The sequence below is a fragment of the Poecilia latipinna genome, unplaced genomic scaffold, assembly GCF_001443285.1.
Source record: "Poecilia latipinna isolate Pla-1442-1.1 unplaced genomic scaffold, P_latipinna-1.0 Scaffold731, whole genome shotgun sequence".
Taxonomy (NCBI): Eukaryota; Metazoa; Chordata; class Actinopteri; order Cyprinodontiformes; family Poeciliidae; genus Poecilia; species Poecilia latipinna.
In genome coordinates this window covers 28,808-40,188 of record NW_015113347.1, presented here as the reverse complement: position 1 = coordinate 40,188, position 11,381 = coordinate 28,808, and the positions used below count along the sequence as shown (strand labels likewise).

Below are 11,381 nucleotides of genomic sequence, written 5' to 3'. Positions count from 1 at the left end.
TCAAAAATTTTATTTAAAAATTTGTTTAATTTTTTTTTTTTTTTTTTTTTTTTTTTTTTTTCCAGGGATGATGCATGTGCACAACAGGCTAGTGGAAACACTTCCATCCCAACAGAAGAAGTGAAGATACCTCTTATATGGGGCAAAATGTCACAAAAATACACTCCAATCATTCCTCTTACAATTTTAACTCCAGCTAGAGATGATGGTGAACATCCACTCTTCTATTTTTAATGGCGCAGTGCGGGCTGTCAGGTTTTAAATGATTGTCAGCATCGTGTCATTTTTGCTCTTTGTAATAAAATGCGTGATTTATACATCTTGTGTGGCTTGGTTGCTTTTCCCAGCTCCACTTAGATCACATGACTAAATGATGCCTTTCGGTGCTCCTCGTCCATATTTCTGTGGAGTTTGCGAACTTTGCTCAAAATGCAAGTTCGCTGTTCAGTTGGGTTTTTCCTTACAAGAGCATTATAGCGTATTTTTTTGTTTACAAACATCTGTGTATCTTTTAAATACTATTTAGCTTTGTTCTGTAATAATTGTTACGAATCGTATTTTAGGTATATATGGAGAACTACAGTTACCGACAGTCCTTGAACGCAGCTTCAAAACCGATCTAGGCTCAGAGAAAGAAGGAAGGAGATGGCCGACTAGTGGAAGGAAATACCATATTTCTGCTTCTTTGTCGGCAAGATTAGTTTTATTCAAGGTTAATTTTCACAGTCTGAAACCGGAGGGGGACGTTAAAAACATTTAACCCCTCTTCCACGATGGCAGAACAAAACAGCAACGTCAGATATCAGGAGGTAGGTAACAGGTTGCTGGCTCGCTGAAACGTTGCTAAGAGCTAGCTGTCAGTAAGCGAAACAAGAAGCTAAAGCTACCGAGCGTTTGTTTACGGGCGGAGGCTCAATGTGAAGCAAAATAATTTAACTGTGTTTTAAACAAAACTACACCCAGTCAGACTCGGGTAATATGACTGTTACTGTCAAATAAAGGTAGCATGTTTGTTTTTAGCTAATCGGTTAGAACGTTAGCTGGCCTGAAAACTAGTTTAGTCCTGATTGCAACGTTAACTTCAGGAAAACCTCATAACAGTGATATAGAAATGCGACAATAAAGCTAATCTGAAGATAAAAGCTATCACTAAAATGTAGAGATTGTAAGTCTATAAGAAATTAATAATTTTAGATCTAAATACAGTGTGAATGTTGGTTAAAAAAATACGAATGCAACGAAGAAATTAACATCCTGTGGAGTTGCGTACTGCGTGTTTGCTTTAAAAATAGGCCGGCCTGAGGCATAAACGATCTAAGCCTTCAGGCCAAGAGAGAACACTTGCATATTATGCAAAATATAAGAATGTAAACAGTAACAAACCCAGTAATTTCATCTGATAGAGCCCTCAAAATTCTATAAATTAATATTGATACGTTTATTTTAGGATCCTTTTGAAATCATTGATAATGTATGTTATTCAATAGCACCAAACTAATGGTATGTAGTAAGTGCATAAGTAGATAGTTATAATAGAATAGACTTCTCTGTCTGGGCAAACATTGAGAGAGAAAAAACATGAGTCATGTACTAATCGGCTGAATTATGACATCAAACTGTACCTGAAGACATCTGCAAACACCTAAAGTTAACAGCAGTGTTGGGATTATTACTTTTATTTACTTAATTTTTTTGAATGTTTGTTGAGTCCCTGCACTTTGCATTCACAACTATACAGTCCATTGCTGAAAGTTTGTCCTATTGTAGTTTTAACAATAACACTACACAATATCGCTACCAAATTTTCAGTCCATATAGCTCCACATTAATTGGTATAATAAATAAATATGATTACAAGTATGAATTTGTTTTTGGTAACTGTATCCTATTAAGATAAAGTGTTTCAAGTTTAAATTACTTTGTGTTTCGCAATTTTCCACAAGATGAGGGAACCAGAAAGTGATCCTGACTAATAAATAAACATTTGTCCTTTTCCTGCTTAAAGTAAACACATCTTCTCTGGATAGCTACAATGTTCAGTAAGATAAACAATCCTATTTACATTAAATATCACATTGCAGTCAGCAATAGTGAAGATGTGTTTTTTTTTTTTTCTTTCAGAATTTCTACATAATTGTTTTTCATCCAGCATCATAGTGTGTTTTGTTCAGACAAAAAGCTATATTGCTGTTGTGTGCTTTTATTTCAACAGCTGGTGAATGAGGAGGAGCCCGCCCAGCCCTCCCAGGAGAGCTCTGGACAGGACGCACCACCTCCCTACAGCAGCGTTGCTGCAGCCGATGCAGGTTAAGAAAGTCTCTGCTTCACCTCCACCTGTCAGGCAACGCCCTGTTTTATTGACTCAGTCCTATTGATACCACTGTATGACAACTCGCCATCTAAAGTGAAAGTGCTTGTCTTCAAAAGCAAACGGCGTTAATCTTTCAAATGAATTTTTTCTAAGAGCAATTATTCTCACAGAGTGCATAAAACCCAACTACATCTGGAAAGTCAAGAGTATTTTACCGAAGCCGTTCTGTGACCGGCAATCAATAGTTTAAATAGAACACATTCCGTAAAGTTAGTAAATACTACCACTATGATCCTAGGATTAAAATGCATATGAATGGAAAATAACTACGAATGTTCTTCTTAGCCCTAGATTACGTATTACCTAATCCAAAAAAAAATAACACGTCAAACAAAAAAAGTAGTATTCAACCCCCCCCCCCAAAAAAAAAAAAAAAAAAAAAAAAAAGTCATGTCAAACATGATTTGTAGGCTGAGTGGAGCGAGTGTCATGTTTCTAATCTCGCGTCTTTAGAGGTTGTAGGTCAACCCGCGTGTTGCGTAAGTGGACGCAGCCTGGAGCTCTTCCTGGACGAGTTCATTGATCTGAACTGGAGTTGTTAGTGTTTGAAAGGAGCACTCCTGGATGAGAGCCAGACGACCCAGATAAAAGTCTTGGCTTTTATGGCGGGGGGGCGGGCGGGGGGGGGGAGAGCGTGGGCCGTAATGGACATGTCCGCTGCTACTGCCGTTCTTCCTGCTGTAACTCATCCCACCCAGGTCAGGGTTTCGAATTCTCAGCTGCTGCTTTCGTTTTTAGAGGGAAGCGAAAGAAGGTTTCTTCTGCTCGTGTCAGCAGCCGGTCCTTAACCGCAGCGAGGTAATAATCTGTAGTTCTTAGCTTTCGTTTGTCCCCGAAAGCAGACTTAGATGTAAATCATTTAAAATTGCCGTCCAGACTGTTGGTGCACCTCAGGTCTGAGCTTTCACACACATTTAACCGCTGGTTTGAAAATATCTGCACCATGACCTCAAATCTTGTCAAATGAACTTCCTATCCAAGACATGATGTTCCAAAAGCTTCAGGATGTGAGCGCTGGTATGCCTGCATTTACGTCTCAAAGTTCGCCTCGTGCTTATTGTCTGCAAGAGATTCAAGATACAAGATTTAAATGCCTGGTACTTATTAAAAACGTACAATCTTTTCTCAGCAGCCTCTGACTTTACATATGGCAGTTTAACACTGAAGGACTAGTCATTTCTAATTTGTGCTTCTACATCCGTCTGAAGTACGTAAAAACAAGACATCTAGCACAGAGCGCACGGCTGGTCTCCAATGGGAGACAGAATGGGAGGATTGACTAACATCCATCATAACAGGCAGAAATTGCAGAAAGCAAAAAAAAAAAAAAAAAAAAACTTTGCATTGCAAATTTGTAATTTTTTTCTCTTCCTATAAGCTTCACGCTGATCAAAAGCCCTCTTCACCCGTTCCATCCATCCGCAGCTTTCTATGAATACAAGGAAGATGGAGGGAGATTTCCCAACCCTCCGTCGTACAACGTTGCCACCACTTTACCCTCCTACGACGAGGCCGAGCGAAGCAAAGCCGAGGCCGCCGTGCCCCTGGTCACCGGAAGGGTCTCGGTACGTCTCCTCCTCTCTCTGCCGTGTCGGGAGGCAGCAGAAGTAAGCAGGGAGTCACTGGAACTGCATGTCCCGCTGTCGTTGCAGGAAGACGACTTTGTGGCCAGAGATGACTTCGAAGACGCCGACCAGCTGCGGATAGGAAACGACGGCATCTTCATGCTCACTTTCTTCAGTAAGACGTGGTCTAGACGTTTGAATTGTTTGCTGGCAAACCGATGCAGAGCGAGAGAGAGAGAGGAGGCGTCGTACGTCTAGATCAGAGATCTTCAGACCGAGATGCAGCAGAACAGTTTGAGTCTTTGTGCTTTGAGCTTTGTGAAGTTTCTCTGAGTTTTTTTTTTTTTTTTTTTTGGGTAGCTGCCTTTGCTTAATGAATGAAATCTTTATTTGAAGTCAGCATGTTGTATTTATTTATTTATGTTATGTGTTAAAATTGGTTTGATTAGAAAAATCTGCAAGAGAGCAAATACGTTTTCACAGCATTTTGTATGATTGTTACTAAGTTCAACATGCTTAACCTCCAACCGCATAAAGTAGGAATCTTACAGTCACTCAGAGTTAATTAGTTGTTGTTTTTTTGATTAGCAAGTGTGCATCATTCCAGACTCATATTTTAAATGCCTTTTTAGTTTTGTTTGTTTTCACCGCTACACCGTCTGACGTTCCCCGTTCGTTCCTTTCTGTATTCAAACATGTGGGCAAACGTTTCTCCCGCTTGACGTCATTTGGGACATTTTTCTGTCCTCCAGTGGCATTCCTCTTCAACTGGATCGGCTTCTTTCTGTCGTTCTGTTTGACCACGTCGGCGGCCGGTCGATACGGAGCCATTTCCGGCTTCGGCCTGTCCCTCATCAAATGGGTTCTCATCGTCAGGGTGAGAGCGCGTTTCCGTCTCCACGCTCTCACCGTTCAGGGCGCATCACGCGCGCAGCTCCTTTACGCCGCGTCTCTTTCTGTTCCTGCAGTTTTCCACTTATTTCCCCGGATACTTTGACGGACAGTACTGGTTGTGGTGGGTGTTCCTGGCTCTGGGTGAGTGAGAGGCGTTCTGTGTATTAAAAGTCGTTTTATTCTAGTTTAAACAAACTTTATCTGCTTCTTTCATGGTTGTATGTCTGAGATTGTCTGTTATGTCATCATTTGTGGATTTCAGGGTTCATGCTGTTCATCAGAGGCTTCGTTAACTACTCCAGAGTGCGCAAACTGGTTGATCCCGCTTACGCCAACCTGCCCAGAACAAGAGTGCTTTTCATCTATTAGAGGTGAGTTCATTTAGCCTCCCGAGCTGAGATGATGGTTTACTCTGGTTGCTGGAGTTACAGGCACAACTGGTAAATGTGTTAAAAAAAATGGCAGGAACATCATTTTAAACACTGAAAGTTTCTGTTATTTTCTTCTCTCTAAAATCATTGGTGCCACGATTCTTATCAGTCCGTCTGTTTGTAGTTTTAACACTCTTGTACTCTGTCAGGACTATGGATTAGCTCTAGATCGTCCATAGTCCAGGTTTTCTCCAGTATTTATGTTGTTGGACTGAGGCTGACTTTATCTTTTTCTGGGTGGATTCTCCTAAAAGACCAGTTTAAAAACCATGTTTATTCGTCACGTTTTGCCGTGGGAAGATGTCGACAGATCAAACCAAACGGTTCTAGATAAAGTCCCAGTAGAGTGAAACTCCACATCTCCCCCAAAACGCATCTCAGAATTTATTACAAATTCAATCTTCTTTTTTATTTGTTGTTTTAAGGGGTTTGTTTTTTTTTTCCACACATTCACCAGAGTAGCCAATAAATGTGTCAGCCAACCTAAATGCGGCCGCGTCTGTAACGCAACATCTGGTGCAGAAACGGATCTTTGATCTTTGTCCGGCCTCTTCCTCTCTTCACGTCGAGCAGATGGAAGGCGGCGAGAGGAGACGAAGCAAAACGACGCTCGAGAGTCGCACGAAGAGAGACTTGACCGGAAATCAGCCAGACGAGTTCTAGACGAAGACGACCTCAAGATGGTAACATATTCAGGAAATATATAAAACATGTGTTTTTCTTTTGTTTAGACATTTCTTTAATGGAACATGGTAAGCAGTAATAGTCCCTTTAGCTATTCATTAGTGGCTAATGTTAAGTGCTATTTACATCTGTTGTAATGTAAGAGTATTTTGCCTTATATGATTTGATGGTAGCATAAGAGCATGCATCCGCCGCCAGGTTAATTAATTAGAGCTGGGCTCATGTTGGCCAACGGGTTTTCTAATTCGCGCAACACTGTAGTTTGACCACAACATGCAGCACACTCTGTAACATTCACTTCATCGGTCTAATATCCAGTGAGACGTTTGCATTTCAATCAGCTATTGGCTTTAACCTGTGCTGTTCCTTCTTCAACCGCTAGGGGGCGGCTTTTGTCTTTACATTTCCAGACGTTTTCGGTGAGAGATAAACAAGAGAGCCTGCTTGTAATTTGCAATCCAAACATACCAGATCGACCTCTGTTTGTCAGAGGTTTCTTTTAATAATTGCTGCGGGTTAAAGCAGGTGAAACAATCCAAACCCGGAAGAAGAATTCAATTTCCTGAGATGCTCTTGAAAAGAAATCCAGCCTCTTGTTTTCGTCTCACCCAGACTAGCATCTAAATCTCTGAGCTGCTGCAGTGGCGCTGGTGAATTATGGTGTTTGTCTGAGAAGGTCTCATTTGAATGCTGCAGTCTGACCTGCAGATGACTCCGCTGTGAGTCAGGGAGAATCTCTGCTGGAGGAAAAGCTCAGAGATTTAAAAGAAAAAGGAAAAAAAAAAAAAAAAAGCTGTCTGGATTTCAGCTGTTAATGATCCAGTTTGAACAGCTGCATCACAATAATGAGCACAAAAATAGCTGAAATTCCTCCTCCAGGTGGGGATTTTTGCTTTAAGATTTAATTGACAGATGTTTTTTTTTTTTTTTCCTTTCAACTTTCTTCATTCACACTGCGTTAGAAGTTGGTATCAATTAAATTAAGAACGTTGCTTTTCAGCTGCACTTCTAGAAGTGTCGGCGGTAAAACCCAGACGATGTTATTCCCAGACCACACGGAAACGGTTTGAATCATTAACTTCATACTTCTGCCATGGCTTTGATTACAGCCCAGTTACGCTTGTTTCTATGTGACGTAGAGCTAAACTTTGGGGTTATGTTGTTATGTAACTGTACAGAAATCATGTAGTGTTAAATAAATGTCACTTTCAATGGGTCCTCCGGGTCGTCTATTTTTATCTTTTTCTAATTTTTGCCCACCCATCAATACAACTTTTCTCAAAATATAGAGCTTCAAGTCAAGGAAGACTTGAAGCTCTATTGAGTTTTTTTTTTTTTATCAGCAGAAACTTAAGTGTCACTAAATCACTGAACCTACAACATTTTGAATTTACAAGAATAGTTTTATATACCTGTAAATGTCAAGAGTTCTGGTTCTTGCTCATTTATTCACAGGGGAAGTTAAGAGAAACTCAGCAGGAACCTGGTTAGTGATAAAGTTTCTCTGGTTCTTCCTTTCCACATACAGGCACATCTCTTAAGAACCAGAATATTACTCAAAAGGCGATTAATTTCATTAAATACAACAAGGCACATTCATATGCTTACATAGATTTATTGCACATGGATAAAATTCAAGTATTAGTTTCTGTTGGCTCTGATTATCGGCTTGCATGTAATGCAAATCAAAATATCACAGAAGAGCACTCTCTCTGCTTCAGAAGTTGCTGAACAGAATTAATCAAATTTTATTTGTAGAGCACATTTCAGCAATAAGGCAGTTCAAAGTGCTTTACATCATAAAAACACAAAAATCAACAATTGATACATTTTTTTTCCAAGTGTCGTCATTAAACATCAAAAATGTTGGTTAGTGTTTCATTTATTATGGTGCAAAAGCAACTCTGAACAGTCTAGATTTAAAGGAACTCGGCTGTTTTACAATTTTCAGGAAGTTTGTTCTAGATTTGTGGTGCATACAAGCTGAATGCTGCTTCTCCATGTTTGGAGATGTGTATCTCTACATTATTAAAAGGAAGTGCTTATCCCTTCTGATGGCTTTGGTTATTCCTGTTTTTTTTTTCTCCCACACTTCTTCCTTCCACTCAACTTTCCACCAAAATGTTTTGATACAATTCAGAACAGTTAGCTTTATTTGGAATAATGTTTTGTAGTTTATGCCCCTGTAGAGGGAGTCTTAAGACTTCCTGCTAGATAATTACAAAGTCAGCAGTCTTCCTTCTAGGCTATCAAATAAAACGCTTCTTAAAGTCCACTTATAATTGGTCTTATCTGATATTCAAGGTTTGGTGAAATCAGGATTGTGTTTCAGTTAGCTGAGTTAAATAGCTGCTAAGTAAAGGCTGCTCAGACGTGTTAGTTGACAGGAAGGATAAAACTCTAGAGGTAAACTACTCATGCATCAGAGCTCAACATTCCTCACATCCCGTCATTAGAGAGGCTCACTAATCCCAGGAATCATCCAGCTGTCTGGGAATGAAGAAGATGGCCTTCTGTCCGATGTGGGTTCTTGGGCCCAGCTTAGTCCTGCCGTTCTTCTTCAGGCCGACGTACCAGCTGCTGTCCTGGTATTTCTGAGACTTGTACGTGTTGTAGTGGTTCTCCTCCAGGTTCTCCAGGAAGTAGCACTCGTCGGTTACTGTGGACTGACGGAGAAGGAAGGCTTAAGGAACCACACATGAAGCTGAATGGATCTCCAGAGCGTCAGAAGTAGCTGTTGGACACTCACCGAGCCGTACAGACGGCCTTCAGCGCTCATGGCCAGGTATCGCTCTGCCGCCTTTCCCCGGATGACGACGACGCCTCTGCCCACGGCTATGAGCTTCAGCACAGCTGACGGGAAAGACGGGTGAGAAATCAGACTAGATACAAACCTTTACAGAGGCTCTCGGCTCTGCAGGAGCTCTGCTGCAGCTGGTTCCATTCAGGAAGCTGCTGCTGCTGCTGTTATTTTATAAGCCAAATAAATAATCTATATGACGGATTTAACCTTTGATCCCCACCGTAGAGCTTCAGAGACGGTTAATCATATTTATGTAAGCATGTAGGAGAGTGTTTTCATTTTCGGCTGGTCTAAATGTGCTTTTGATGAGAAAAAAATAAATAAATGTCGACATACTCTGAGAAAAGGGGAAACACGTGCTGATTCCTATTTGTTTGTGTTGGTTTGACAACAGGGAAACGTTTCCTGCACATCTGATCCATGCAAACGTCTTCACGCTCGCAGCTGGGAGCAATTCACAGCGAGCGCTTCACTTTCTCCACGTTGCGTTACAGCCTCCAAAACTCCGAAAACAAATTAAGAGCTCTCCTCTCAAGCCTTACGCACAACACCCCATGTTGAGAAACAGGAAAGGTTTTAATTTAGAAAATAAGAAAACTCCCACAGAATGATACTTGCATAATAATTAAAGCATTTTTTGGTATTAATTTACCATATCAGGTCTTCTTGAATAAATGCTTGGAAGTGTTTTTTTTTTTTCTTTTGCCTGTTCCTCTCATCTGCCCACCTCCCCGTCTCTGCAACATCATGCTGCCGCCATCTTGCTTCACTATGGGGGATGATTGCAGCCAAAGGAGGAGGTGAGCAGTGCCTGATTTCCAGACATGGTGTTTGGGATTTAGGCCAGTTCAGTTTTATTCATCCCAAAAAGAAAGTAAATGCAACTAATATTATCGTAGAATCTTTAAAAGAGTTGTTGTGGACGTTGATGTGGGCAGGAAGGATCTGGAAGGACCGACTGTCACAACTTGCTTACAGCTCATTTTCTGAGAAAGCAGAGTTGATATTCAACGGCAACATGCCCTGTACGATTCAGTCAGTCGTCATCGAGCGCTGCTGATCCACCTCATTTGCTTTTTGCCACTCCCCTTTTAAATCTGTCTGGATGTACAGTTAGAAAGCCGGGCAGAGAGACGTTGAAGCGGAGGGTATCGTCATCATCTCCCCAAATATGATCGGTGGAGGAGATGGTTTGAACTTCTCTCGCTGCTCTTTTGTCCTACCCTGCATCCACAAAAGTCTCCTTTTCAGGCCCTGATTATTAGATTTTTATGTGAAAAAGAAAATTCAAAACCACACACCACTTTCCTTCCAGCTCTCTGTGCACTTTCTGTCAGTTTGCTCCATAAAGTAAAACTTAGAAAAAAAATCCAGTAACATCTGAGGTTGAAATGTAACAAAAAGTGGAAAAGTTTAAGAGCTCTGAGTTGTTTTGCCAGGCACTGCACCTCACATTACTCAGCATTCCTTCTGTTATTTGAAACATTTCTTTTTTTTTTCACTGTTTCACTTGTGAACTTCAGATAAAGCAACTACTGTAAAGAGCCAGATCAGGTCTCCTCTTCAATAAATGAGAGAAAGACATTATACTTTCAAATGTCTCTTTGCAGTAGATGTAATTTGAGTGCATTTATTCAGTGATATTAAAAAAAAAACAGTCTTAAACTAAAACTCCCTCAGCACAATTACTGGTACCTCAAAGAACCCATTTATAAATAAATATGATCCTTCATTTTAGGTCTTATTTTTCTCTGCTAATCAGAGCATGTGATCAATGAGTAAAGCTATGATTTATTGGGTACAACAGCAATGCAAAAACATTTCTTTTAACCATTTTCTTTGGTGAGGTCCCATATTTATCTAACCTCTGGGCTCAGTGAGCAAGACGGTTAGGAAATCTGTGAGATCAGCAGCACAAAGTTGCACAATGGTATCATAAAGTTTCCATAACAGCCTTTAGGAACTATAGTAGCTACACGCCAACTGGTTATATGGGAGTGATCCCAGAAAAACAAAACAAAACAAAACATTTTATGTTCAGCCATCAGCAACAAACTCTCCACATGGGTCTGTTGTGAAACAACAGATGAAAAAGTGACTCATGTCCTCTGTTAAGCATGGTGGAGGTTATGTGATGCTGTGGGCCTGTTCCTCTTCCAAAGGCCTTAAGAACGTCACGGCACATTTTAAAAAATATAATCCTTTTCTACCACGGAGTTACAGATGGGTCGTCACTGAGTATTTTCTAAGTCTTTCTAATCAACACATGAATGTTTTTCCAGAAAAAAAGGACTGAAAGCTACGAAAGTGGACTTAGGATGGTAACTTCTTACATTTACTCTGTTGCCTTTACGCGAGTCATGTTTTTGGGGAAAAGAAGACTTTTAGCAGTATTTTCACTAAGCTGTACTTCTGTACTTTTTGAGTACTTTTATTACTCAAATAAAATGTCTGGATACTCGTCCCACTGAATGAAGCTTTGTTTTAACCAAAAATTCACCAGACATAGACACACCTGAAGCTTAAAGTTTTATACAGAAAGAATTTGATTTTGAAATTTTTTTTGTTTTTGTTTTTTTTTTTTTTTTTTGGGGGGGGGGGGGGACCTCACCCCCCCCTTAAAAAAAACCCAA

At 40.4% G+C, this 11,381-nt stretch overlaps 3 protein-coding genes across 5 annotated transcripts in view; 2 read left to right on the top strand and 1 right to left on the bottom strand.

Moving 5' to 3' along the window:
* Positions 1-317, top strand: part of gnpda1 (glucosamine-6-phosphate deaminase 1) — a 5,979-nt gene extending 5,662 nt beyond the window's left edge. The window contains exon 7 of the mRNA XM_015045529.1: positions 66-317. Coding sequence (XP_014901015.1) covers positions 66-124 — 59 coding nt within the window. The 3' untranslated portion in view covers positions 125-317. The remainder of the gene's footprint in view (positions 1-65) is intronic.
* Positions 318-601: 284 nt separating this feature from the next.
* LOC106955385 (NEDD4 family-interacting protein 1-like) lies at positions 602-5,985 on the top strand. 3 transcript variants are annotated; one of them, XM_015045533.1, is made up of 8 exons: positions 605-809; positions 2,213-2,306; positions 3,797-3,936; positions 4,024-4,111; positions 4,689-4,813; positions 4,905-4,971; positions 5,093-5,201; positions 5,835-5,985. In XM_015045533.1, the coding sequence occupies exons 1-7, from the start codon at positions 774-776 to the stop codon at positions 5,197-5,199; spliced, it is 657 nt and encodes a 218-aa protein (XP_014901019.1). In that variant the 5' UTR covers positions 605-773; the 3' UTR covers positions 5,200-5,201; positions 5,835-5,985. The 3 variants fall into 3 exon arrangements, with proteins under 3 accessions (XP_014901017.1, XP_014901016.1, XP_014901019.1); XM_015045531.1 differs by having other exon boundaries at positions 602-809; positions 3,797-4,111; positions 5,809-5,985; XM_015045530.1 differs by having other exon boundaries at positions 603-809; positions 3,797-4,111.
* Positions 5,986-8,002: 2,017 nt separating this feature from the next.
* Positions 8,003-11,381, bottom strand: part of fgf1a (fibroblast growth factor 1a) — a 6,986-nt gene continuing 3,607 nt past the window's right edge. The window contains exons 2-3 of the mRNA XM_015045528.1: positions 8,695-8,798; positions 8,003-8,611 (exon numbers count right to left, since the gene is read on the bottom strand). Of these exons, the coding sequence (XP_014901014.1) occupies positions 8,411-8,611; positions 8,695-8,798 (305 nt within the window). The 3' untranslated portion in view covers positions 8,003-8,410. The remainder of the gene's footprint in view (positions 8,612-8,694; positions 8,799-11,381) is intronic.

Bases quoted from the DNA above. Each gene is read 5' to 3' on its own strand.
- LOC106955385 (XM_015045531.1), top strand. From the start codon at position 774: ATGGCAGAACAAAACAGCAACGTCAGATATCAGGAG. The intron at 810-2,212 runs GTAGGTAACAGG...TTATTTCAACAG, and splicing joins GCAACGTCAGATATCAGGAG to CTGGTGAATGAGGAGGAGCC. The intron at 4,814-4,904 runs GTGAGAGCGCGT...CTGTTCCTGCAG, and splicing joins AATGGGTTCTCATCGTCAGG to TTTTCCACTTATTTCCCCGG.